Source organism: Eimeria necatrix, genomic scaffold (assembly GCF_000499385.1).
Source record: "Eimeria necatrix Houghton genomic scaffold, Enh_scaff66, whole genome shotgun sequence".
NCBI classification, from domain to species: domain Eukaryota; phylum Apicomplexa; class Conoidasida; order Eucoccidiorida; family Eimeriidae; genus Eimeria; species Eimeria necatrix.
Window position 1 is genome coordinate 98,710 of NW_013651722.1, and position 26,801 is coordinate 125,510.

The following is a 26,801-nucleotide window of genomic DNA, read 5'->3' on the forward strand; positions in this document are numbered from 1 at the left end:
CCTTTGTTTAACGTGGCGGCCAGCCTTCCCGGTTAACTCGCCATTTGCCGTGCCGGCAGCCGCTGCTGTTGCTGTGGACTTCTGCTGCTGCTACTGTGCTACTGCTGCAGCAAGCGAAAATGTCGAACATGGACAGGTTTACCATCCATTCCCAGCTGCAGCATTTGCAGAGCAAATATCCCGGCACTGGGAATGCAGACACCACGCGGCTGTACGTACACTTGAAGCTTCTCGCCCCACTCAGGCACGAAGGCTCAGCTTGCGTTGTGCTGCTGCAGCTGCTGCCCATCAGCAGCAGCTGCTGCAGCTGCTGCTGATGGCACCATTTGTTTTGCTGCTGCATCTCCGCAGGGACTGGGGCATAAACATTCAGCGTGACACACTGGCGTCTCACGTGGGCCACTACAGCAGGTGACTGACTAGCTGCTGCTGCGGGTGTAACTGCTGCTGCAGCAGTGTAGCTGCTGTTGCTGCTGCTGCTGCTGCTGCTGCGCCTATAGAAGGCGTTGCGCTTTAGCCAAGCCTTGGGTTGCTCGCAGGCTGGCCTACTTCGCTGTGGCCGAGAACGAAAGCATCCGGCGTATTCGCTACAGGTGCCTGAATGTGAGTCTGGCAACAGCAGCAGCAGCAGCAGCAGGGTGGGCGTAGCAGCAGCAGCAGCTCGTTTGCCGTGGCCGCATAGGGCCTGCTGCTTCAGTGTGCTGTGCTGCAGCAAATGGTATGCCCCACACTGAGGGCGGACAACGCAGAAGAGAGTGCTGCGCCTTCCGGGGAGGCGGCGAAGGACGTAGCAGCAGAAGCAGAAGCAACAAAAGAAGCAGCAGCAGCAGCAGCAGCAGCAGCAGCAAAAGAGACAGAGGAAGAAGAAAAGGCAGAGGTAAAAGAAGAAAAAGACCAAGACGCCGACATGGCCATGGAAGAGGGAGATGACCTGTAGGCCCAGCGCTGGCAGCACATTTGCCACCGCGGGGAGCAGCAGCTGCTGCTCCCGTAGCTGCTGCTGCTGCGTCTGCTGCAGCTCTGCTGCAGCAGCTGCTGCGTCTGCTGCAGCTCTGCTGCAGCTGCTGCTGCGCCGCAAGGGCAGCCAGTGCCAGAGCCAATTGCCTCAGAGACGCAAGGGAATAAACTGTGGGGTGCAGCTTTTGGTGCACTGCAGCAGCAGAGCTATTGGCAGCAAATAGACCAAAAAACTTGCAACCTGTTCCCTAGAGTTAGAGCTCCGAGCTAGCTCGTAGCTAGCTAACTAGCTAGCTAGCTAGCTAGCTAGTTTCGCTCACCAGCCACGTGCAGGGCCTCCCGCCCGCCGGCTAGCTGTGCAAGCTCGGCAGCCAGCTAGCCACCTGGGGTGGGGCCTTCCCCGCAGCTAGCTAGCCAGCAGCAAACTGCCTGCTGCTGCTGCACTTGTGGCCCAAAGGGCCTGCTCCCTGATGCCCACGGGGGTGGCTACAAAATAAACGCCAGCAGCTTGGCTAGCTGGCTGCGGATGGAACTTCGCAGCTAGACGCCTAGCTGCGTAGCTAGCTAGCTAGCTACGCTAGCTAGCTAGCTGGCTAGCTGGGGCGAGCTGGGGCGGGCCGCGCCTAGCTAGCTGAGGACAGAAAAACCGGAGGCAAGCCAAAAAAACCGAGGAAGCAAATGCCCCTTCTTTGGCCTGCTGCTACTACTTCATGCAAAAACAGGCCCCGAGTGTGGGGGCCGGAGGCCCACATCTTCTCTTTGGAGGACTAGCTGCTGCTGCGCCAGCTGGTGCTGCAGCAGCTCGCTGGCAGTGTGCAGCTGCGGGTGCGCCAGCTCCAGGCGCTGCAGCTGCTGCAGTTGCTGCGGCTGGCGCTGCAGCATCAGCTGCTGCGGCTCGGGCTGCAGCACCAGCCGCTGCTGCTGCGCCTCCTGCTGGCTCTCCGCCTCTTGCTCTTGCTGCTGCTTCTGCCCCTGGAAGCCCTCAAAGTTCCTTCGCTTCATCACCCGCACTGCGCGGTGTATGTACTGCAGCAAGCAGCAGCAGCAGCAGCAGTTGCGGCAGCAGCAGTTGCGGCAGCAGCAGTTATGGCAGCAGCGGCTGCTGCGAAAGCGTAAAGAAAGCCACTGACACGCAGCATAGCGGGGAAGACTGCAGTGCAAATCGTGGCAGCAGCAGCAGCACCAACAGCAGCAACAACTGCAGCAGCAGCAGCAGCAAACAGCGAACAGCAGCAGCAACATACCCTGGTTGCATAGAAATCATCACTTTCCGTCATGTTCCCCGCAGTCTTGCTGCGTCTGGGTAAATAGTATGCTGCTGCTGCTGCTGCATCTTCGGATCCCTCTGCAGTCAAATGGCCTTGGGGCAGCGAGTCATCGAATAGGCTGCTCCCCAACGCTGCTGCTGCTGCTGCCTCCACTCCAGTGCTGCTGCTGCTGCCAGCTAGTCTTATTGCGTCAGCAGGCGAGCCGCCATCTGCGTGAAAAGGCAGGCCCATGTAGCTGCTGCTGCTGCTGCTGCTGCTGTAGCTGCTGCTGTCGATTATGCTGTCGTCAAAGAAAGCATCCGGCTGCTGCATCAGGTGGCCAATCTTAATTAGCTCGTCCCTCCACGCCTTAGGGTCCCGCGGCACAGCCAAGCTGCTGCTGCTGCTGCTGCTGCTGCTGCCTTCGCCGCTACTGGGGTCCTGGCCTGCTGCGTTGCTGCAGCTGGCATGCGGGCCTGTAAGCGCTGCAGCAGCCACCGCAGACCCTGCAGCCATGCCGCTCAGCAGCTTCCCCTTTTCCCGCTGCTGCAGGTGCTGGCTATCTCTGCTGCTGCTCCTGCTGCTGCTGCTGTTGACCTCTGAGTCTGACTGGGGGCCCCCTTCTAGAGGCAGCCGCATGTGCTTCTGCAGCTGCTTTCGCCTCGACTCGCTCAGCATCCTTTGCTTCCGCATGCGCTGCCGCTGTGCCAGCTGCTGCTGCTGCTGCTGCTGCCGCATGTGACCATCAGCAACCACGTTGCTGCTGCTCCTTCTGTTGCCGTTGCTGTTGCTGCTGCTGCTGCGAGGATTTGTGAGCCAGAAAGCAGCAGTCATCCCAAAAGCAAGTCCGAACCCCCGAGCAGCGCCCGTGAAGGGTGTGTGGTATGCGCGTCGCTGCTGCTGCTGCTGCTGCTGCTCCTTCCAATGCTCCTCTTCCCAGTATTTATAAGCATTGGCCTGCTGCTGCCTCCACTGGTGTTGCTGCTCCTCCCAATGCTGCCACCTCTGCTGCTGCTGTTGCCGTTGATGATACCACCATTGCTCTCTGTTGGCGGCGCCCTGGTGACGCTGGTAATGCTGGTGCTGCTGCTGCTGCTGCTTCCATCGGCCATGAGTGGACTGCGTGGCAGTCGCTGCAGCTTCTCCCTCCAGGAGTGCCTTTAGGCGCTCATAGTTGCACTGTAGCTGCGCAAAGTCTGCTGCTGCTGACGCTGCAGCAGCAGCAGGCCGCTGATCCGGATGCCTTTGCTTCGCTAGCAGCAAATAGCGCATGCGGACTGCGCGGCTGCAGCGGCAAGTGGGCGGCAAGTCGAAAAATAGCAGCAGCTGCTGCAAGAGCTGCTGCTGCTGATGCTGGTGTCCCCCTGCCATGGCGGCCTTAGCGTCGAGTCCCTCTGACTCATTGGCTTCTGACGATTCTTTTGCTGCTGCTGTTGCCGCTGACACGCGCAATTGCTGTCTATAGGCTGTGCTTCTGCTGCTTGTAACTGCAACTGCCGTTGTCGTCGCTGCAGCTCCCTAGGCGTGCAAGGCCAACGAACTCACCTAAAGAACGTAGCTGGAAGCGCGTGTCTTCGTGCATGTGCTGAATGCACACGCGAAACAGACAGTACCGAACGCAAGCTGTGCGTCGCCTCTAGGACACGGCTCGAAACGCATGCACGTGCTGCTGCTGCTAAGAGAGTGCAGCAGAGCTACGCGCCGCAAACTTGTACTGAAAAATGTGATGTGCACATTCACCTAATTGGGTCAGTGATTTGATAAGGAAGTGAGTTTTAAGAAGTATGAAGCGGCAATGCAGGTTGGTGGACAAACACGCTGCACGGCAGCAGCAGCAGCACAGCACGCGGCAGCTGCAGCAGCAGCAGCCTGCCGCTGCTGCATGTGCAGCAGCCGCTGCAGTGGGGACATGGCAGCATGACCTCTGCAGCGCCCCACTACGAGGCGAGAGAAAATGTTTCGTCTTTAAATAGGAAAACACGGAGGGGATATCTGCTTTCGAGTAAGTTGCTGAACTTTTGCTGTTTCACCGTGCGCTGCTGAGGCATATGCGGGCTGCAGCAGTCCTTCTGCGGGGTCATGGGGACAAGGGATATGTTGCTCGAGATGCATTTACGGTGTTTCTCATACTTTACTGCGCTTCTTGCTGCTTAATTAATTTAACGTAGAGCACTTTCTGGGGTTTTCGTGCGGGGGTCCGAGCTGCAGCAGCTGCAGCAGATGGATCACTGTGGGCTGAGGACCGGGCTGCGGCTTCACGAGCAACAGTAGCTGTATTGAGGCTCTTTGTTTTCAGTTCGGCTTCGTTTGTTTTGTCATTCTTCCCCATAAATGCAGCGGGTATTTGGGTGCTGTCTCTGGGTTTTTGGCTGCCCGCGTTCCCAAGGCTGAAACTAGTGCTTGTTGACCAATTGGCCCACGCTCCTCACGCACGCGCCACCGTGAATGTGTGTGCTAGCACGTGTATCTGTTGCCGCTTCAAAAGCTTAATGCTGTCAGCCAAGAAGGCGGCGTAACGCAGTGCCGCGCTGCATGTGCAGATCGGGCTTTCTCCGAAGTGTAGAGGCGCTGCGCCGTGTGTGTTCTTGTTGGGTGTGGGGCAGGTTCTGTGTGGTACTTTAGTGCATCGCCGCTGCGCCCGGTTGAGTGTAAATCGTCTCCGGTGTTGGCCTAGCCTGAAGTTGTCTGCCGCAGCTCATGCGGGGCTCTTCGCTGTCTTTGGCGTGTGTGGCTGCAGATTGAAAAGTCCAAAAAATGACAACTCGACAGCGGATCGTTAAGGTTGACGGCAGCCAGCCGACGGAGGTGGAGAAGGAAGTGGACCGGTGCCTCGCAGACATTGAGGTGTGCCAGCGGCGCCTCCCTTTGAACTTCGTTTCCCTTGCAACTTAATCGTCGAAGTTGAACATGTTGTTCCTGTGGCGATCCAGATCTTCTGTTCCACCAAAGTTTTCCATTTAATAATTGAATTGCTCCTTTATTCTCTTCAGTGTTTTTCTAACTCTCCTGATTTTATGTCTGCAGTCGAGCGCCCAGTCTGAACTGCGGGCCGAAGTGGCAGAGCTGACCATCTGCGCAGTCAAGCCCGTCGAAGTGCCCGCCTCGGGGAAGACGGCGCTGGTGATTTTTGTGCCCTACAGGGTTTACATGAACGTGGTGAAGCGGATCCACGCCAGGCTTGTGCAGGAGCTCGAGAAGAAGCTCAAGAGGCACGTTGTGATTATTGCGCAGGTGCGTTTTCTTCGGGGGAGCAGGAGCTGCTGCACCGGCTGCTGCGCCAGCTGCTGCACTGCCGGTGCCAGCTGCAGCAGCAGGGCCAGCAGCTGCTGCTTCCGCGTGTGTGCGGGTGTTCGCAGAGGAGCATCGTGGGTCTCGACTATAAACGCAAGAACCTCAAGGTCCGCCCGCGATCCAGGACCCTCACCAACGTGCAAGATGCGATGCTGGAGGACATTGTGGCACCCTCTGAGGTTGTCGGCCGCAGGTGAGTTGGGCTTTTCTCCCCTGCAGCATTTGCTGCGCCTGTTTTTGCTTCAGCGTTTCCCAAGTTGGGGTTTTTGTTGAAAAAGGACTTCTTTTTCGAGTTCTTGCAGGTGGCGCGTGCGCGCTGATGGGTCTAAGCTGATGAAGGTGCACCTTGACCCCAAGGACAAGGCAAAAGACAACTTGGAGGAGAAACTGTGGACTTTCGCTGCTGTATATAAACGCCTCACCAACAAGGACGCTGCATTCCTCTTCCCAGAACACGTATATTGAACATGAAGTATCCACTTTCCTGCGCCTCCCGTGGCTTGTTTCTTGTGTCTGTCAACCCAGCTACGGAGGCGGCCAGCTACGGAGCCCCGTGCCGAGCGGGCTGCCGCGGCATTTGCTGAGCTGCAACTCACAAGGAAACCGCCATGCGGTTAATAACTCCTCTGCCTCCTTAATTCCTCTCGGGACCGAACGGCGCGGAGGCCGCTGATACAAAATAGTTGTTCGCTGTTACTGTGGTTTGCCAGCGTTTGTTCTAGCCATACCGAAATGAACGTAGGTAGAAGCATGGATCCAGTTCGTTTCATCACCATCCACTGCGGCATCCTTGTACTGCCACTCGTCATCTAGCGATACGTTTAGATAACGCCAGGGACACTCTGTGTTAACGCTACGTATCCTTTGTCTGGCTCGTCCCCCAGCATGACTGATCGAGCCTCGGCTGAGCAGTGGCATGGTAGCAGCTCGCTTCGCTGCTGGAAGCCCTGTATGTGGCATAAATAGTGACGGTTTATGAGAAGGAAGGTATGGGGTGAAGTGTGCAAACGAGGAAAGTTGCGACAGGGCAGGAGTGCAGCCAACCTAATCATCGATTCCCTCAACAGAGCACTGTCACAGGCTCTGTGGGACAAGCATCTTAGTCACAGTTCCGGAGTTTCTGTGAAACTTGTACCGCAGCGTCATGATGCTTAAGTTGTGCTAGTTTTCTGATAAAGGAATTTTTCGCTTTTTCGGCGCAAATGCGGGGGAATTGGTCAGCCGATGTAGCTCAGTCGGTAGAGCGCGAGGCTCTTAACCTCGTGGTCGCGGGTTCGAGCCCCGTCGTCGGCTTCACCTTCTTTTCTCTCCTCGTGTTTCCGAGCGCTTTTTTACTAAATGCAACAGAAAATCAATAACAACTTGCATATGTTATATTTGACCCGTTATTTCTCTCTCACTTCGTTCAAGTGCAGCAAAGACTGGGCTTCCAGTTGCAAATCAGTTACCTGATTTCACATAATTGAATCTCGATCCTTCCAATCCCACTTCACACACCTCACTCTCCTTACGTTCTGCATTTTCGCAATACATTTCCCTAGAAAAGGTAGTGATTGATATTTTCTTGTTCTTTCATGTTGCTCTAGGCCTTGAGTTTGCCACCAGGCCAGTGTCGAGGGGCCCTACAGAATGACCTGTCGTTGCTTCAGGAAATCCACTCGTGGAACTTTGGTTGAATGAATGAAAAAAGTTCAGACAAACAAAGTTCCGTGGCATTCATACCTGGTGACGAAAAGTCTGCGGTATAAAGGCTATCGATATCCACTCTTCAGCTCTCCGCCCAAAGCCTCAGGGGAGTCCATTTCGTCCAGTTCCCTCGAAGCCCACAGACACAAGCCCAGCAGAGTAAAGCGTCAGGTGCAGCAGAAGAGCGAATCACGGAGTTTCCTGCGTCAACTCATTGGCCTTGGGGAGATATGGAGGACCGGTCCGGTAGGCTGACTGCGTGTTTTCCAAGGCTGACTGCGGGTTTTCCACTTCAAAAGATCCTTAGTCCACGTAGAACGCATTTGTGAAGGCAGACCAATACAGCTAAAGCAGGACAGTGCCCTACAGCACCGGTGTTCTGGCGCATAGGACGTATCCCGTAGAAGGGAGCAAGTGACTTGAAGCTCAGACTTAAGCAGCAGCGCGTCCTGGGCTCAACGCAAAGTCTGGCCTTCACACAGAGCCGCCGGGCCAAGGCGTTGTTGAGGACACTTCCTGTTTGTGTAGGCTTTTCAATTTGTGTTTCCGCAGAGATCGTATCGCGAAATCCCTTACCACGACCACCCATTCGCCCAAACGAAGTCTTCGTTACCAGGAGAGTACCGACTGTTGTATACCTCAAGCGCTGTGTAAAGCTTTTAAGAGGGCCTTATGCAAAGGTTATTATTCGAGGGGCAGGCAGCTGCATAGAGACGGCCATCTACGTAGCACAGGACGTTGTAGCTGCTTTTGGGGGCATGGTAACCTACAGCTGCACAAGGCAGCTTGTGCCAACTGCAGCAGCAACATCGGGAGCGGTAGAAGCGGTGGCGAGTGAAGCATCAGCAAAGGTTTTGAAAGGGGATGCATTTGAGCAAGAGGCAAACGCCAAGTTCGCTGCTGCTGCTACCAGCCTAGCAGCACTTGAGAAAAGCAGCTCCGCTGCTCTTGTGTCGGTGAGTGCTGAGGCATCCAGTGCGGAGGCCTATGACGAGGTCATATCTCTCGAAAAAGGAAACAGCAGCTCGAAGGAAGCGGCGCTCGAGGCAGCAGGAATACAACAGGAGCTCAGCGTGAGCGCAAAGTAGAGACTCTGTTTCGATGGGTGCAATTATTGCAAGTGCCTCTTTTGCTTCGATTTCTGCCGGCTCTTTCAATACTTTCACCGGTATTTTTGCTGCTATCCGTGTGTCAACTCCCGCCGTTAGTCTTGTTGCTGCCTTTAGTTGTGCATTGCTGGTACTATCTGTACGCGTGATCCCAACAGGCTGAACAGTAATGGCGGCGGCTCGTCACTCTGTGCATTGTGTAACTTTGTCTCTGTCTTCAGTCCTTCGTCAGACAGCGTTTCATCAGCGCTATCATGATAGAGCTTCAGCGATTATCCCCGCCGCCTCAGTAACACGGTGAAGAGCCCCCCACGACCCACCAGATGGCTTACGTATGGTAGAAAAGGCGTTTTGTTCGGCTACAGCAGCGGCAGAGCAGCTGTGTACAGCAGCGCTAGAGCAGCTGTGGGACTCGTAAATGAGAAAGGGAGCAACACTAACGTTGCAGAAGCCGTGAATCGGTTTTGCTTTTTAAGGCATGCACTTTCATTAGGCGTGGCAAGAGAAGGCCCCAGACACAACGGCTAGGCCAGGCTGTCCGTAAAATGCCTAGATGTGGCTGTTTTGTGCTCCTTTGGAGCCTGCAACGAGTTAACGAGCAGTGCCCCACCCGCATCTTGATAGAGAGGCGAAAAGCACAAAATGAGGCAGGCTAAGCAGGCTCTGAGACCCAAGCGTACTCACAGTACCCAAAAGCTCCGACTATCCAGCTGTTTTTATTATCATTGTCACAGAAACGAGGGTTGCTTGGGTAGTGTCGCGTAAGGTGCAACAATGCCATTCTCAGCAGCTCTTCACAAGCTGAACTGAAGCGTGGCATGCCGGCGACGTATCTTTTGTGAGCCGCTATGTGCTTGTCCTATTGAAACTTGATGCCCGGCAGTCTGCCTCAAGCGCGAGCAAGGCATCACGCTGCTCTGAAGTGGCGCAGTTGTGCCTTCCCGTCTTGCCCTTCATTTCTTTAAAGTTGAAAGTTTGTCGGGTGTTTCGTGGTTCTCGTTCGTTGAACAGGATTTGTCTTCTTATTACACCGTGCTGGTGCCCCAGGAACTGGTCCTCGCTACTGCTGTTTTCCCCCCTGCAAGCGATACTTTTTCGTAGACTTTCTCAAAGTGAGGGTACCTAGTTTTGTATGTTTCGTAGACTTTCTCAAAGTGAGGATACCTAGCTTTATATTGTTTCGTTTTCTGCTTATTCTCAACTGAGATCCCTGGAGCACTTGTCCTGCGACTTACGCAGTTTGCTTCGCGTTGGAGCTGCGTTAGTTGCAAATGCTGCCCCACGCACTAACCCTGGTGGCTTATATACCCGTTCCCCCAGGCTTTACATCAATACTGTCAAGTTGCTCAAAAACTGTTTTTCAATTCGTCCAGAGCAGGTTGCTGAGAGTTGTAATTATGAGACAACAAAAAGGATCTAACCGCGTTGTCACCCGTTCTGGGTTATTGCTTTCGATGGTTGCGGCTTCATCAGAGCTGTGCACGATTGAGCCCAGTACTGGTTTTGGCCCCACAGCGTGTTGACCCAACGGTGCCTGTGAAGTCAGTTTGCTCGGTGAAAATTGCCTTACTTCTATTTCCATTGATGAATATGGCTACAGGCGTCATGCGTGTTGGCTGACTTTTTGCAGCCCGCTGCAAACTACTTGGTCGTGTCTATCCTTCGGCGACTCCTCCGTCATGCAGAGGACCACACAAGGACGAATAAGCTCCAAGTGGCTTGAATGCTCTTCCGTTGCACGTTTCCGTGCACAAGGCTTGCGGCATCGCACTTACTAGATATCAGTGGATTGAGGAACTTTTATGCTGTTGCTTGTGTCCTCTTGGGCCCATCTTGAAGAGAATTTCGCGAGAAGAGTGCCCGATCACGCTGTTGACTTCACCTGATTTGGCGCTCCCTGATTATTAGTAGCATTGAGCGTGGACAGCAGCTTCCAAAATAAGGGTATTGCATAATCGCTTGCCCTGGAGAAGACCACATGGGCTTGAAAGCTTGAAGGATAGGCGGCGGGTCATTCGCTCTGTACCTAATCGTTGATCAGTGGTAGGTGAGGCTGTCACAGCATCGAAGTGATCTTGTCCACCCATTTCGTTCCTGACCGTGGTTTAAAGCAGGCATACGCTAAGTAGCACAGGCCGAAACCATCAAGCAACAGAGACAGCTCAAAAGAAGACTTGTATGGCAGGAGGAAAAGAAACTTGTCCAAACAAATCTTTGGGTGGCTCGAGCGGCGGCTTAAGCATCGACTTCTGAAGCGAAGGATCAACGAACAATAAAAGCACGACCTCGCCTGCCTACAAGTTGGCAAGCACCGGGCACGACAGTTCACATACCAAAGAAGGCATCGGTAATTCGGGTGGCAGCATGATTCTGGACGCCAAAAAGCAGCCGTGCGCCTGTAAACGGGGGCTGCAATAGCCACATAATACAACGCATAGGCTCGCACAGCCATCACTCCGGCTCTTGTAGGTAGAGGCAGCCTTTTGATTCAAGCTAGGGCATGGGATGTTGACTTGATGCTGCGTAGTGTGGGCAGCTACACGTGCTTATGCCGAGATACGACCATGAGTACACCATATGAACAAATGCGAACTCCGTCGTATCCGCTGAAGAGTGGCCTACGGGCGAAGAGAACGCCAGAAAAGAAGCAAATGTGAATTGGTGTGGTTGCGTTTCTCCTGCACTAAAGAACCAGAATCTGGTGAAGGCACAGTGAGCGACCCAAAAGTGCAGATACAAAGGCACATGCACAGGTGTTATTTGCAACAAAGGACAGTGCATGTCAATCCTGGCTCGTAGGCTCGGGCTTCACTTGACGTGTTCAACTTACAACGGGACCTCTGTAACGAGAAACACTGCCCCGTGTATGGCCTCAAACTGCAGATTTAGCTAAAATGCACGGTGAAGCTACTTTTAAGCGTAACCAGATGAAAACAAAGTCACAATGCACGCCAAGGAGAAAAAGTGCAATTGTGTCGGTGGCTAGAGCAGCTGCGGCTGATACCACGTTTAGGCGAAACGAGTAAATTCAAGGACGCTGGAGCGCTTCTAGAATGCGGTACACAGCCTGCTTACGCCAGATTCCCAGTCCCCCTGTAGTTTTTGAATACGAAAGGTCCTGCATGTTTCAACGGATACGAATGAACAACCGTGCAGAGATGCACCTTCCAAGAACCTGATGTGCACTTGACGAGCTTAGAGGAAAGCCTTGCTCAAAAAGCAGTGTTTTCCTTCCTGTCCAAGAACTCAAACAACTGACCTAAAATACGTGCTTTCATCAAGAACAAGCGATGGAACTTCTGTTGGCTCAGACATAGAATGCATGCTATATATGTGTCAGAAAGATCTCCTTATGTTTTCGTTCTAAATACTACTAGCTTGGTCTTCCCAAAGTTTTATCACGTTTGGAATATTCTACTAGTGAAGATTTTGTCTATTTTCCTCAACTGCAGCTCTAAGCTGATGCACCGGTAGCACTGTGCAGCAAGACCTCATCTCTGTTATGTCACCAGTAACGGGACTAGAGGAAGTGGAAACTTTCCACAAAGGAAGAATAGGTTTCCGAGTTTATTATATGCCATCTAAAAGATGGTGGAAATCTGTTGAGCACCAGCTTGGCCCTCAGCAGACAATTCCAGTAACTGGCAACGGCGCGATGGTCCAGTGGTTTGTGCGTACACATGGCTCACCCCAAAGGCCGTGCAAGCTGCCTGCCTGGTATGGAGAAGCCCTAGAGCGCGCATCTCTGCGCTTTACATTAAGCATATTAATCTGCTCCAACCAGCTGGCTTGAACAAGGGGAGCGTAGGTTCTTGCACAGTCTCTGCCCTTCTAGGTTTACGACCACGTAGCTTCTGAGATGCACGGGCTGCATGCACAAAGAAAACTAAAACTTCGTCAATTTGTATGTTCGATGTTTCCAGCCACCAAATATGCTGCTTTCTTGTGGCTGGAGTGAATCCTACGAAATGTACGCAGCTGAACAGTTGTTAGTGCATCCCTCCTGGAGCTTCGCGGTGGCCTCCGCGTGCGTTCCTTTCAGCTGCTAAGGTGCACTGTCCGCTGTATAAAGGTTCTTTCTCGACAACATACGAAGGAAGCATAATACAGGTGGCTTTGTAAGGAACCTTGCGCAGGCCCTGCCTGAACTAGTAATGGTGAATTTGGGTAGTTGCGTTTCCAGACAGGGAAGCCCGCGTACGCTAACCGCAGCGCCTGCATTTGGTTGCCTAGCAAATCATCAGCCTGGTCCAGTGTAGCAAATGGGTCGCTACATAGAGTGGAGTTCCCGGAGCATTTCCAGTGATAGAGCTAGGTGGCGTCCTTTTTCATGGAAGAAAACTCTCCCGATTTGTTACATATTCATAGTCATTGCAGCGACACAAAGAATTCTCTCGAGTAATTACTTTCCTGCCGCAGTGGCTGTAGAGTTTACATCTTCCTATCCAGAAGGAGCTCCACCCAAAGCGTCAAAAGCTCTGGCCCAAACGTTAGCCCTGCTCAACCCTTCCTCTTCTACTGCCCGCGCCTTAAGAGCCGTTGAAATACAGACGGAAGAGAAAGACAAAGAGCCGCTACCCGTGTGCTCTCAATCAAAGTATTTATGTCAAGTTCACACGTTGCACAGTGCTTTGCCACACCGCGTATTTACACATCACACCCAACAGCACCATAATGATGGGAAAACTGGGCACAACTCAGCCCTTGGCGTCCACGCCTCCTTCAGATACAGACGGCTAGCAAGTCTCCCCTTACGCAGTCCTAAGCGCTTGCCAACTAACGCAGCCAAGTATGAAAAAAACGGCAAGTGGCCTAGCAGAGTAAAGTTGGTAACACCGATTCCATTCGAAGATATCCATAGAGTGACTCCTAGTTTTGCCCAAGTGTCTCAAATCAGCAAAAAAAGCGGCATTTTTCTTCCACTTCGAGTCCATGCTTGGTTTGCGGACTTTCTGAGCCCGCTAGGGGAGAATATCCAAAGCAATCTGAACAAACAATTGAACCGTGGAGGTGAAATGCCGGCAGCTGTGGAACAGCCCGCTGTTGCGCGAGATAACTCTATCAAAAACCTACTCGGTCAAATCGCGGCAGATCTCACTGAAGACGCATATAAAGCCACAGAAGTCCAGCATGCCCTGCGTTTTAACGACATCCGTCGCTTCTTCGAAGTGGAAGTTGTGCCTGCCGCGCTCTGGTGGCTACACCGAACTGTGAGGGTTGATCGGCTAGTAGGACCGCTGACTGTCAAAATTGACAAAAAGAGCGACACGTAAGGGCTTAAGCTATCCAGCCAAATGCATGCGAGCTTGCTTCCCCTACTGAACGGTGAATCTGAACGGTAAATCTGCTCTCACCACCGCCTACGCCATGGCACTGTCAGTATATGAGCTCCACAGGGTTGTTTTGTAGCTCTACTACTTTTGCAGGCTCTACTGTGCAGGCAATTCGGGGTGGGCCAGTGCGGAAAGTGTCGTCTACCCAACCTTCGGCGTTTGCGGACTGAAACGGAACATCATTCGCTTGGAATAGTCGAAGATGCTGATATCCTGTTGTCGTTTCGCACATCCAAAAGCCCAAACGAGGATGGAAGCTGTAGGGTTGCTGCGATAAATTAACATGCCTGCTGCTCGCTGCTTACGCAGTAGTGCCTTCCTTCGGGCAAGAAGTTCTCGGAGCTTCTTTGAGTAATTAAAAAATATTGATACGTGTAGACTGGCCTGCCTCTATTTTGAAGACGGCTGCATTTTATTTCTGCAGATGTTTGTCAAGTTGATGACGGCTACCGCCCGGTTGCAGCCTGCATCTCGATTCCTGTCGCTGAGGCAGAAAGGCTGTACTCTAGCAGAAAGACATCATTCTCTCACACTATCGATCGAATACTCATGTACATTATCAACGCGGTTGGCGTCAATGTGCAGACGCTGCCTTTTTTCCTAACGTGGAACCACGCTTGGAGGAAGGAAGCGCTAAGGTAAATGAAACCAGTGTTGCTCGAGCACCCTTGAAGAACGCTGGAACTTTGCCTGAGTCTGCATGGGACAGCAGACCAGCAAGGCGCACTCTAATTTTGAAGAGCAAAATGCTGTCTCCTGCGGTGAAACATCGAACAGGCGGCTTCACGATGCCAATCGCGTAGGCTTGCCTCCTGCAGTTCATGCCGTCACAGAAGTGTTGAACTTAGACATAAAGCCCTCCAACAGCCAGAAAGGCTTTCACAGGTTTAAAGCAACGGCAACTTCCTCAGGGGAGTCAGCAGAAACGCGCACGCGGCGCCGTTTTTTTCTCACAACTCCTGAGATCAAGGCTGCAATACGGCGCTATTTGGATTGCACTGATGTGATTGGCTTGGAGCTCGCCTTGTATCAATCAGGCCCACGCTGTAAGCGCGTTGTTAGCCTGTCAGCAAGAGTCAAATACTGCATAGCCTGCATAGCCAAGCAATCGGATCCTGCTGCAGTGCACTTCTCTGCTATGTGTCACCCAATTAGGCAGCTGTTTTTCTTCTGGGAATCGTTCAGTCTCACAGTTTAGTCTCCACTGTCTTCCATTGGAGTCAGTTTCCTCGATACCAAGTGCATTTCCTTTGAAAATTTGTCAGCAATTACGTAATAAACTAGTAACCTACTTCCCTGTGTATCTGTGCGCCTACTCCAGTTTTTGAGCCTTCCTTTCTAGGACCTCATGTAGAAGGTTCCGGAACAGCGTATGCCGCCAAAGGTTAGTACGAAACAAAGCATTTCGAGGCCCCCCTAGGAGGCAAAGGCAATTTCCTCATGCTCATTTCCAGTTGAAGGTCCTTTTCATGGGAGGTACCTAGCTCCATGTTGATTTTCAGAAGAGCTCCCTATGGAGCTGCTGCTCGCTGCAATGGAGGACACAGGCTGGTACATAACAGAACACACCTGGGCAAGAGAATTTCTCTGGTGAGAACCTGGAGTATAAAGGTTTTAAGGATCAGGCTAATCATAGGGTACCAACTTTCAAGCCCTCTGCAAACCTTAGGATGATCGACTTCTATCTTTTTTCGAAGTGAATCCTTGCGTTTCGCACTGCACGAGGCTCTGTGAATATGGAATATGGCGTGCAACTGTTCTCTCAGGAGAAGATCAGATGATCAAGATGCCCAAAGGTGCAAGCCTTTTGAGCAGGCGACGCCTGTCGCAGCCAGGACTTGGGATAATAAAATCGCAGTGGAAAATTCGTTTGCTGACGTCAAAGCAAGCAACCCGAATGAGCCAGTGACCGATGATGGACAAGGAAGCCACAACGAAATGTTCCTAAGCGGTTTTGACTATGAGCGGTGAGTCATTTATTCCTTATGCCAACGTCTGATAGTGCGCCCCTTGTGTAGCGCGTCATCGCTCGTCGTGCGCAGTTTGAGTCGCACGCTCATAGGCAGCTGCGCTCTTACACGTCACTTGTATCGTTGGAGCAGATGTGTAAAAAGCATGATGGAACTAACTCCGGCATCAAGGAACAGAAGGAATTGTCACAGAATCACATGTGTATCGGACGATGACCGGATCGAAGCACCCATGATGCTGCCAGTAGCAAAGGCTGTCAAGTGGGTTGCTGCGCAAGTAACAAGCAAGCTGCAAAATGGCACTGAGAAAACGACAGTTTGCATGCGAGGCGAAAAGGGACAGCAGAAGCAAGTTCCAGGCACGGAAAGAGGAGTCATTGAATGCCCCGATGTAGATGTCGTGTGCCACGGAAGACCTTGCAGAAATGGAGGCATTCCCAAATATGGAGTGTGAGGGTCCCAAAATCATATTCATTTGCATTCTATGTATTTCTACATTGTTTGGCCAGCGCGCAATTGTACTCCCAACATATCATCACTCGTTTTGCGTGGTCCTTTGCGAAAGCTGTGTCTGCAAGGCTGGCACTTTCGGACGAAACTGCGAATATTGGGACACGGAGCGGAACCGGATGCGGTATCCCAATCGATTCTCTTACGGCATCAATTCCAGTATAACTGTTCTCAAGGGTCAATTTTTCGCTATCCCAGCATTAATAGAAGGACCCCATCATCTCTACTTTAAACCAATTTCGTATGCTGCCAATATATATTGAGAAAGGCACCTGTACAGATCATCTTCAGCATCTGTCCAGTAGTTAGGAAATGCATGCACTCTACTGGCTTTTCTCGTTGCACCGACGCAATGCGGTGTGCTACGTTTCTCAGGAAATTTCCTGCCGGCATAGCAATCGACTCGCGCACCGGTGCAATATTTGGAACTCCAGTTGAAAAAACCAGAGGTCTGCAAAAGACCTGCCTACTTTCAAAAAATGGGAGTTGGAAGATAACCTTGGCTGGCCAGTGCACACTCCAAAATTTCCAGTCACAGACATCATTTTACGTTCCGCGCTATATGTGATGCGTTGCTCCTGTATTAGGCTGCGTACCATTAGCCATAGAGGTACAGATGCAAGAGCCGCCACATGCAGCAGAAAGGACTTTTATACGAATAAACGTCGTTGACCAGCTGCTGACACGATCACAACAGCCAGAGCTCAAGAAGAGAAACGACCTTCCACCCGTTGAAGGCCGCCGCGCAGTACCCGCAAGAGCAGCCCAGGAAGCAGCGACGCACCAGAACTACCAAGACATGGCAACCGAAGCAGACTGGGATGGCTTGACCATACGGACCCCGGGAGATTGTGAACATTATGTGAAAGGGGACTTGCGATAGCACGTTGCAATCCGCAGCGCTGACTAATTGCGGGGAAATAGCCTCTTAATCATACAAGCGCTCTTCCTCGCGCTTAGTATTTCTGTGGTTCTTAAAAAAAGCTGCGCTAACTGCGGAAGTTAATGATGCACTAGAAGGCTAGCGCCACACGTCTACCGCTTAAACAGATAAGTCTTATTTCAGCAGAAACGACCTGCGTCAGCCTTTATACGCCCGGTAATTAAGCTGAACAGCCCTGCGTTTAAAAATCTGAAAAGTCCTTTCCATTTCATGCACAATAACGCATTCGACGCGGCACTTCAAGAAGTTGCTTTGAAGCTTGTTTCCACGACAAATGGAGAGCGGAACTTGACAATTGAAAAAAGTTGTGCTGTGTCAGCCATAAAGCATTGCTAAAACCTGTGTACACGCATTCCACTTTGCTAATGCTGTCTAGCATGCAGCTCGGGATGGAAAACGCTGTCAGGGAAACGCTAGTGAGTAGCGTTGCGACTAAACAAAAGACGGCTTATCCAATATCAATGTGCTTGTAGTAATTGAGTGTATTGGCGTAGGGGACATGCTTGATGCTTTTGTAGAAGTCGTCTAATCCGAAAACATCACAAAGCTTTGCAGTTGAATTCGCCGCGACCAAGTCCAGCTTGAGCTTCTTATCACTATCCTATCAGGCGGAAAAATTGGAAATTGCCCCAGCGCAGTCATGATTGAAGAGGTGTGAATGCCACTATACACGACTGCTAAGCTAAGAAAATATCCGGAATGGACACCAGAAAATGGAACCAAAAGAGCACGCAAGCATGGTCCCAGTATTCACCGCATTCTAATGAAAAACTAACGAGTGCAACATGTCTTCAGTAGCGAACATGAGGTTCCTGCTATCATGCAAAAGCCCCAAGCGTCGGTGCTACAAGAACATACCCGGGCAGTCATTTCTTGAAGCGTGAACTTAATCGACTGATACGGCGACCCGCAGAGTACTGCCTGTATGGAAAAGAAATGCAACTCAAATAGCGTCAATTTAAAGCTTCTGGGGGTAACGATGAGGCAATCCGTAGTCATCGTCAAGCCGTACGTCTAAAACAAATTTAGATGTACCAAGTCCGCCACCAAAGCTTGGAGGTACATTTAGCAAGCGATGTTTCTGGCTGCAACATACACGCTTTATGTAATCCTGGAGAACAGCAGTACGCTCAAAAGAGCACGCAGCTGTGCCCTCCGTAGTCACCACCTTCTGAGCAAATAGTGATGGATTCCACATAGCTCCTCTAGCGAACATCAAATTTCCAATGTGGTACGAATCCTGCACCATGGCACCAGAATAACAACCGGCACCAGCAATATGTTTTTTACACAAGTAGCTTACAGCACTTCATGCTGTCTTCAAAGCTTACTAAAGATAACGTTTTGGCGTTGTTAGCTCCTTATGCTCCATTTAACCGGAAATTGGCAAGACATAAGCTGCATCTTGCTCAAACATACTTGAAAGCGAGTCGCATCTTCAGCTGAAAGAAAGTCACCGTTGGCGATTAGTGGGATTTTAAGAGCACTTTGCAGCAACTGTGAAAGCAGATGCCACACAGAGTACGGAAGCCGCAAAAAGGGAAAGAGACTTGGACTTCTATTCATAAAGATACAAAGACCAGGAAACAAATAAGAGCTATCATTCTAGTGAGACTATGCAACTGTCAGCAGCGAAGATGGCTGCAAGCAGCAAGAATCTTTACAGCAGGAATTGCGGCCTCATGCCTTCACCAAATGCAAATCGTCAACGCATGCTTGTGCTTTACAAAATAAAGGGGTGTGGACTTCGATATCAGCATGTGGTATCTACGTCACTCACTGGAAAAGCTTGCCAGTTTGCCCTGTGTGCAGGTCGTTCGTGGCGCTTCTGTAAAGACAAATACTGCGTTGAAGCTAGCTTCTTCATGAGACTTGCATTCAGCTGGTGAAAGTGTAAGGCGAACGTTCGCGTTAAGGCATACTCCTATAAACGTACCCTCGCATGAACCGCAATGGCTGCTATTCCTGTGCTTTCGCACTTCCGCGCGAAATCCACAGTCTGAAGGAGCATCGCAGACGCATACGTGGATAAAAGCGCACGTTGCTTTAGAGGCCAGCTACTCAGGGGGCACACCTAGCTCAGTGGATCAAGCTCTAACCTCTTCCATTGTTTCAAGAAGACGAATTTTGCACGTGACTGGACAGTGAACATTTCGAACGAGGGTCTTCAGGATATCCATCGACAGCTCTGGCGTCTGAAGCAAGGCCGCTCCCATGCCGCCTTTTACCCTACCAGGCACGAAACACAAACGGGAACTGAGCTCCAGCCCACGAAAAAATAAAGCAAAATACCTGAACTAGTGCTCTGCTAAAGGAGAGGAGTACGCTGGGGAAACCCCATGTGAGCCGTCATGCCACATGCTTTTTGGGCAAGTGTATTTCGTCGCCGATTTTTCCTGCCGTGGTTGAAGGGCCCCATATGGCGTACGAAAAGCTCTTAGGACAGCCCATATTAATATCCACTGCTGCAATATCCTGAGAAGCGCACATAAAAATTGAGAGCATCAACGCTGCTTCAGCACACAAGGCTCTCAGGCACTCGGTCAGCATGAACAAGCTACGCAGCACTAAAAATTGAGTAGTGCCGCCGGTTATGCGTTTTAGTAACATGCCAGGTGGATGCAGTAGTAAAAGGCCGACCTGTATGGCAACTGTTGCAGCCTGCAGAGCGCGTGTGGCGTCAGCCGTTCCAAGTTGTAGGACAACTTTGCCCTTCTCGAGTTCGCAGGTAGAGAAAATACAGCGTCTGTCGCTCTTGCTGATGTATTCTACAACTCAACATACGCTCAACCATAAAGAGTAATGCTGCTGTACGGCTACACCAAAAATGTAAGCTGCACCGTGACATCAGTTAAGTGCCAAATTTTCTCCGCATGCCCACCCATCCCACATGATCTAACCTGCCAAAGCACGCATAATATGCATGCCTTAGGCTTACCAATGGTGCCAAAGTCTTTGTTGATGTACCTCTTTGTATCAAGTAGCTTTCTGTCCACAATCTCTTCAGTGTAGACGACATCTATCAAGCGCAGAATAACAATTAGTCGAGTTCCACTCTTGCGCAACAACCTCCAAAAGAATTCAGCCTGTGACTTTTTTCTGAATCTCATGTTTCAGTGCTTGGGTCTCACCTGCGCCATACTTCAGGCATTCCAGCCGGAAAGGCAAGGTGCTTATCCGCACCATGGGAGCAAGGATCCAGGAAGAGTTATAGAGTTCCGAAGCATGCAGGGAAGCCGAGCTGTTTTTCTCTGCAACTTTATCATCGTTAAACGTTTCCTGGGCTTCAGCTTGGGCCGACCGACGCTCATTTTCCTCGTCTGGCACCTCTGGCAAAATGCCTGCTTTTGTCGAGTGATGGTGGTGGCTCGTTTCTGTACTGTCCTCTGTTGCTAGGATTGGTGCCCCATCATAGCTCGATTCTCCGGTTGTTCTAGAGCGTTTGGCGCAAATCCCGTTAGCACCTCCAGAAATACCTCCTTCGGCAGAGCTGGTGAGCTCTGAAGCACAACGTTTTTGTTGGCTTTGGCCCAGTGTACAGCTTGATGCAATCGCAGCAATATTTGTTCCATCCGTTGGCCCCTTCACCAGATCTGTACGGGTAATATCTGGGGGCTCGGGGCTGGGACATATATTGGTCAGTTCCACATACAGGTCTTGCATGGGCGGCTTCACTACCAAATCGTCGGTATTAGAAGACTCATAAGGTTCGGCCGGCTTGTCTCTGTGATCGGATTTAGAGTCACGTAGAACTGTACCCTGAGTAGCGGGAGCTGACATCCTGCGGAATTCATCCCAAAAGAGAGTTTGTCCCGTCTTCAATTAGCAGACTTGACTCAGTTCAGCTTTTTTCGTGGTACCTAATGAAAAGAAAACCCTCATTAATAATCTTTAGAGCCAGCCTATTGCAGGTAGTATACGCCAATGAACTTCCAAATGCTCGACGGGGACAGAAGTATGAGAGGCCTTTGTTGCAGAACCATTGTTGGCGCTCAAGCTCTCGCAAAGCTCATAGCAATATAGCAGTGTCGATGAAACGCTTTTAACTTTCTTTGAATTGCTCGGTTCAACATAACAGGCTCTAGATCGATTGGCTTCCATGACAGATCATGTAGGCTGAAGGGCTGGTTCTGAAACGTCGACGAGAACTGCTAGTTGTACTACTGGCGAACTATTTAAAAGGCCGAGTATAGTATGAAATGTCTTTTCAAGGAATCGTAACTGAAAATTTTTCCTCAGTTCGTGGGCTGGTTCAATCGGCAGCTCCACGCGACTGTGCCCGTGGCTTTCCGTCGGAGAAAAACTTACCTTTACTTTAAGCATTCCCTGATTCTTACTTCTTATTTCCAAAATTCATTGTTGTGTAAGAAAATCACAAATATTTCCTGGTGATAAAAGACGCGCGGCATCTATTACTTCATTGTTAATCGTGGTATTCTAATTAGCTGACGCAGTGCCAGCGTTCATAACACATAGCATAGGCTAAAGTATAGTTGCAATTGTAGCAACGTACCGGAGTCATCTGAATTCACTTGCTGCAACGAAATTGAAGACGGCAGCAAGACAACTCGCGCGTCGGTGAGTGTCGCACTAGCTGTCGAGCTTGAAACGCTGCCTTCATGTGCCTGGAATTGCGTTATTGGAGCTTGGGGCGAGCTACATTGGGGCTCCTCTATGTTAAAAAATTATCCAAGGCATTTTCAGGCCACCTCAGGGCAAGCTTGCACTGAAACGTTTCACGACTTAGCGACTGGAGTTTCCGTCAAAGTGCATTCGTCCTGCCACAAGTTACTACGCCAGTAAGGAAGGGAGCTTTTATCCCATATCAGGCATAGACACACCTGGAAAACACAGCGGCAACTTTAAGGCCAGTGGCAAAAACACTACTGCTGCTAATTACGGCAAACTGCTACATGAGGTAGCATACGCATGTGCACCATGTAGATGGGCAAGAGCACTTATAAAGGACGAATTTCCTAGGGTTGCTAGCCCTCCTGAGTTTTGCAGCAAAACCTACATTTTGTGCTGGCAGTGACCTGGGCAGCAAACTCTATCGGCTGCGTAACGTAAGATCTGCCGAACCAATGAACCGCTCACTGGCAAGAGACGCTCAAAAAATAGCACTGCTGAGTTCGAAATTACTGTTTCATATTTCACTCGACCCCCAAAGAATGGAAAATCCAATGGCCTCGGCAACTGAACAGCTTCAATAGCATTAAAATGCCTGGTTAAGTCCTCTGGAGTTCTACTGAAGAGCTTCAGCATCAAGAAATCTACTGTCGATGCTGTCTGTACTGAATACAATAAAGTAGATTCACTTTGGACTGCTACGTGCCCCTTTCGTACGCAGCTTCACATATACTATTACTCAGTAAAAGCCTTGAAGGATTTAGCAAGTCCAAACAAAATCAGTGCAGATTCAAGCTTCCAAGGGATACATGTTTTTCTTTCTGGACGCTTCTCAGTCTCTGCATGGCAGTCCCAACCCCAGGGACTGACTGCAAAGCGCACTGGACGTGAGACCCTCATTACTGCATTCATCGACATACCCTGATTTGCATGAGTCTGAAAGCCGTTTCTCGACTAGGTTGAAGCGTTGCGCACTGTTCTCGAGGCCATCTTTGATATGGCCTTGGCACAGATCACCTGCCTCCTTCATGATATTTGACTGCTCAGCAAACCCTATACTGCCGCAGTCTGCCGCAGTACAATAAGGGCAGCGAACCCTTAACCACCAAACACAGCAGTATCATTCAGTGCAATCGGCACAGGCCACCTGTTGTCTTCATCATATTTGGCTACTCAGCGAGCCTTAGACTGCTGCAGTCTGCCGCAGCGCTATTAGACAGTGGAGTCACCTATGTGTAGTTCGGTAGTCACTGGCTTGCCTTCCATTTTACATATCCGTATTGACATGCCTGTATTTGCGCCACGTGGTGTATTTTTGTATCTGAATCTACTAAGCTCCTTATTTAAGTGCTGTGCATCCATCATAGTGGAGTAACTGCATTCTGCAGCGGGCAGATGAGGCCCCCCGAATACTGTTTTTCCAAGTCCGACACCTGGAAAAATAATATTCGGGGGGGACAAGTTGAGCGATTGTATCCTTCGGCTTCCACGGCCTTTTCTGCGGTTCCAAATTACCCATTCTAGCTCTTTATTGCTCATTTCCCCTTTGATATTCCCTGCTATGCGAGTTTTTCATCTCTTACTAGAGCGCCGTGCTGTTGGTCGCATGATGACCTGAACATGACAGCTAAGCGCGCCTCGCAGCGTTCCTGTGCAGAGCCCCTGTATATATCTCAAGACATGCTAAGAATCTCATACCAGTGCAAACACTTTTGCAAATAATGTGTATGTAATGCCTCAACCTAAGTGACACCGGACAAGTAACGAGCACTCGCCCACTGTTGGATACCAGCTGTCTGTGCGTGCAACCAGCCACTACGCCTTCGCTCTTGAAGCAGCAACAAGGAGAATCGCCTTCATTCAGGGCAGTCCTAAATAGACGTGTACTTAAAATACTACCTTAATTTCTTCCAGTCCAGAATTCACAACATATTGTCGTATCAGTACAGCATTACTTAATGGGATCTTGTTTCATACCTTGCGGCTCTTCGGGTCCTCTTGCTCGTCAGGATAATTCCATGCTTCTTCTACGCCATACCAATTCTTTTTTACGGTTCTGATTTTTTTTGACCATTGTAGCGCAAGAGATTACTACGAGTCTATGTGAATGCAGATATTTCGTGCTGGTCGTGTAGGCAGATAACATTTTAGATCTTCTATGGCCGGAACACCAGCCCCTGTACTCTAGCAGCAGGCCAAGCGTTAGATGAGCAGCCAGTGTCGACGACGCCTTCTTCTTAAAAGCAAGATTAAGACAGTCTGCGCGTGGACAACGTAACAATCCGGCAAAGACGTCATTTCCCGTCGGTTGGAGCCTCCGACTCCCAACAGCGAGACCCCAGAGCGGTAGCGCAGCTGCTTAACCACTCCAATGGGAGAAAACCCGCAGCGGCATTACCATGAGAAAAATGCCACTCTCATATGTGAAAGTCAGGCAGCAGCGGACTATAAGAAGGAGGTCGGCCATCTGAAGGAGATGGATCTACACCCTAAGTCCTTCAAGTCGCTTGCAGAGGCATTCCACGCGTCCCTGTGTGTTATTCGCTGCCTTAGGGGAATGATTCACCTTCATACAGAACATGAGCACATCGGTTTCATGAGACAGCAAGCGGGGGACTCTGAGTCTGCAGGAACACTACACACTGAAAGACTGTCACTTGATGCAGACATGTTGGCCCACCAAGCATCGTTTATTGCTGATGACGCAGCGTACGCTGAGTTGCTGGAGCAGCCCAGCACTTCTTCTCAGGCACTAGGAGGAGCCTCTGCACAAGTAGCGTCCGAAGATAGGATGCCTGCCCCCGAGGTAAATGGAAACTCCTTAATGCGAGAGGCCGCGGCGGACTCAACTCCAGAAAAGCGGGCAGCAGCAGCCGTATCTGTCGATGAGCCTACAACAATCAAGGCAGTGCCACCTTCGCCAGATTCACCAGGGGCTTCTGCTGCATCCTCTTCAGCTTCGCAGATCCCAGGGGGGACAGAATATGAGCTGTCCGTCTGCAAAGCGCTCTTACTTCTGCAGCAGCTGGCTCCCAATAGCACTCCGTTGGTGGGAGAATCACCTCCACTGCAGCCTCCACAAGCAGTGCCAGCGTTGCACGCTGCACGTCGGAGTGCACCATACTTGCCTTGCAACGCCAGTCCCAAAACTAGCAAGCTCACGAGGGTCTATGAAGGAAAAGTCACAGTGCTGTCTGCAGCCATTCTTGAAATCTTACTAAGCGTGCGACTACTGCAAGGAACTCAGCAGCTAATGCGGGCGGACTTCGCAAGGCTCCTCCACCAACAGCAGAAGCAGCAGCAGCTGCTGCTGAAAACTGTACAGTCTACTGTAATGAAGCTAGGTGTGTCTGGAATTGACTTCAGCCCCGCGAGAAAACACTTGTGCTGTTGCCTTCTGCTGGCACTAGGACTTGTATAGATACTCATTTCAGGTCACGAAACTTTCCATAGCATTCGATGAGAATAGGAACGAAGTGACAGTGTGTGTTCGTTCTGCAGAAGCGGAGAGAGATTGCTTCTTGGGACGCATGCAGAAACTTTCCTCAGCTGTGGGTCGCAAATGAGGTGGAGGCCTGCAAGACGGTGCGGAAGCTTCAAGGACCTTGTCCCTAAGTATATCTTTATGTCAAGGGTACCAGTAGTGCTTCTTTGATAAGAGTCCACAAAGGCACTTCAACACAGTTTGAATTCCATGAGTGACACCGCGAAGCTTACGTTCGTGCTCAGTGAAAAGCATTGAGCTGTGCCATCAAACGAACCGCATCACCAGGAAGTATCCCAGCTGTTCGCTTGGCGGTAGAATGCCATATTGGCTCTCAACAGCAATCTTTCGCCCTGCCCCTGCGTAAACTATGCTACAGCAAGCTGATACTGGTACGACGTAGCCCCAATGAAGCTCCCTCTGACTAAGTCCGGTTCTTTTTTAGAGGCGTGGTGAGCGTAGTTCGTCCTGGTAGCGCACCGAATGTGTCGGAGACTGCTGCTCTCTGCCAAACGTTATGAAGCTACAGTGCGCCATCTGCAATCAAATGAAGAATAAACAAATGGTCTTACTTCGCTAGGCTCCGCACAAGAAGCGTCCTTCAAATATATCGAAACCGACAGCCATCACATTTAGGTCAATATATGGAGGCTCAGCAGAGGCAAACAGCGTCGCCCCTGCATGCTCTCAAGTGCCGCGACCCTTCCGAACTGCCAGCACTACGCTTTCTGCAACCCAACACTGCGAAGGCCCGGCCGACGAACGGTCTACATTCTTCGCTGTTCTCCGATGGCAAGATGAAGTCTCCCTGTCCCTGTCTGTACCTGTGCAAGCCCCAGCAATTAAAGCACTACCACCATAACTAAATGGGCACTGAAGAATTTGCGCCTAAGAAACGTCTATAGCTTGTACCACGGCTAACGACAGCGAAAGAAACCGTTTTACATCAAAAGGTTCCCTTAGTTAGGTGCGCATGAGCCACCTGAAAACGAGATATCGGGCGCCAACAACGAATGGACACTGCCATTCGTTGTTGGCGAGGATCGCACCTTTCTCGACAGCCAAATATTCATCAAAAGTGGCAAATGTGCACCCATCCGGCACAGCGCACCACTCTGCCCAGCGCTGTTCCGACCTGCCGGGCTGTTCGGGGTGCGTAAAAAAACCCAAAGAAGCGAACAGACGGGAAGGCACGCGGCAACATTTTCCCTAGCTATACAAGAGCAAGCAATGCGGTGCAAGGCGCAGTGTGCTTCTGACCACGCTAGGCTGCTGCGCGCTATAACACCAACATGCAAGAATGGCGCAGAAAGGACAACATTGTCAACAACATGCTTCGCCTGGAAGAATAAAGATGCACAAATTAGAAAGTGGCAACGCGCCATGAAACAGCAAGCACCCACAAGCAAAGGGTCTGCTGCGATTAACGCGAAAGCCCAAGCTCACTCTGGCCCTTCGTGATTTGGCTACTGTGCTCATCACACTAGCGGCACCGCCATACCCAGAGAAAGGGCACTCATGCAACATGCGCCTATATGCGAACAACGTGCATGAACCAGTGAACTGTGCCGCATATCAGATATAGTGTTGACTTCATATGGGTTCAGAAACACAGACCAAATTGATGCTCATCCCAATAATG

At 50.9% G+C, this 26,801-nt stretch overlaps 7 protein-coding genes across 7 annotated transcripts; 5 read left to right on the plus strand and 2 right to left on the minus strand.

Moving 5' to 3' along the window:
* Positions 1-119: 119 nt before the first annotated feature.
* Positions 120-937, plus strand: ENH_00069670 (splicing factor 3b subunit 10, putative; the record flags this gene model as incomplete). Its single annotated transcript, XM_013577458.1, has 4 exons — positions 120-211; positions 352-411; positions 540-603; positions 713-937. The coding sequence occupies 4 exons, from the start codon at positions 120-122 to the stop codon at positions 935-937; spliced, it is 441 nt and encodes a 146-aa protein (XP_013432912.1).
* Positions 938-1,665: 728 nt separating this feature from the next.
* On the minus strand, positions 1,666-3,575 carry ENH_00069680 (hypothetical protein, conserved; the record flags this gene model as incomplete). The annotated part of the gene is made up of 2 exons (XM_013577459.1): positions 1,666-1,983; positions 2,202-3,575. 2 exons carry the CDS (start codon positions 3,573-3,575, stop codon positions 1,666-1,668), a joined length of 1,692 nt encoding a protein of 563 aa, XP_013432913.1.
* Positions 3,576-4,958: 1,383 nt separating this feature from the next.
* Positions 4,959-5,960, plus strand: ENH_00069690 (40S ribosomal protein S7, putative; the record flags this gene model as incomplete). Its single annotated transcript, XM_013577460.1, has 4 exons — positions 4,959-5,048; positions 5,229-5,435; positions 5,561-5,688; positions 5,798-5,960. The coding sequence occupies 4 exons, from the start codon at positions 4,959-4,961 to the stop codon at positions 5,958-5,960; spliced, it is 588 nt and encodes a 195-aa protein (XP_013432914.1).
* A 1,451-nt stretch (positions 5,961-7,411) lies between these two features.
* Positions 7,412-8,583, plus strand: ENH_00069700 (hypothetical protein, conserved; the record flags this gene model as incomplete). Its single annotated transcript, XM_013577461.1, has 3 exons — positions 7,412-7,427; positions 7,734-8,254; positions 8,512-8,583. 3 exons carry the CDS (start codon positions 7,412-7,414, stop codon positions 8,581-8,583), a joined length of 609 nt encoding a protein of 202 aa, XP_013432915.1.
* Positions 8,584-13,305: 4,722 nt separating this feature from the next.
* ENH_00069710 (hypothetical protein, conserved) lies at positions 13,306-16,986 on the plus strand (the record flags this gene model as incomplete). The annotated part of the gene is made up of 9 exons (XM_013577462.1): positions 13,306-13,559; positions 13,731-13,882; positions 14,048-14,261; positions 14,401-14,669; positions 14,981-15,007; positions 15,410-15,590; positions 15,726-16,043; positions 16,479-16,552; positions 16,691-16,986. The coding sequence occupies 9 exons, from the start codon at positions 13,306-13,308 to the stop codon at positions 16,984-16,986; spliced, it is 1,785 nt and encodes a 594-aa protein (XP_013432916.1).
* Positions 16,987-17,494: 508 nt separating this feature from the next.
* ENH_00069720 (dihydrouridine synthase domain-containing protein, putative) lies at positions 17,495-20,826 on the minus strand (the record flags this gene model as incomplete). The annotated part of the gene is made up of 10 exons (XM_013577463.1): positions 17,495-17,647; positions 17,905-17,967; positions 18,143-18,286; positions 18,466-18,543; positions 18,983-19,045; positions 19,146-19,275; positions 19,475-19,521; positions 19,687-19,814; positions 19,985-20,065; positions 20,178-20,826. The coding sequence occupies 10 exons, from the start codon at positions 20,824-20,826 to the stop codon at positions 17,495-17,497; spliced, it is 1,536 nt and encodes a 511-aa protein (XP_013432917.1).
* A 3,220-nt stretch (positions 20,827-24,046) lies between these two features.
* On the plus strand, positions 24,047-25,330 carry ENH_00069730 (hypothetical protein, conserved; the record flags this gene model as incomplete). Its single annotated transcript, XM_013577464.1, has 2 exons — positions 24,047-25,059; positions 25,177-25,330. 2 exons carry the CDS (start codon positions 24,047-24,049, stop codon positions 25,328-25,330), a joined length of 1,167 nt encoding a protein of 388 aa, XP_013432918.1.
* Between the last annotated feature and the right edge of the window lie 1,471 nt (positions 25,331-26,801).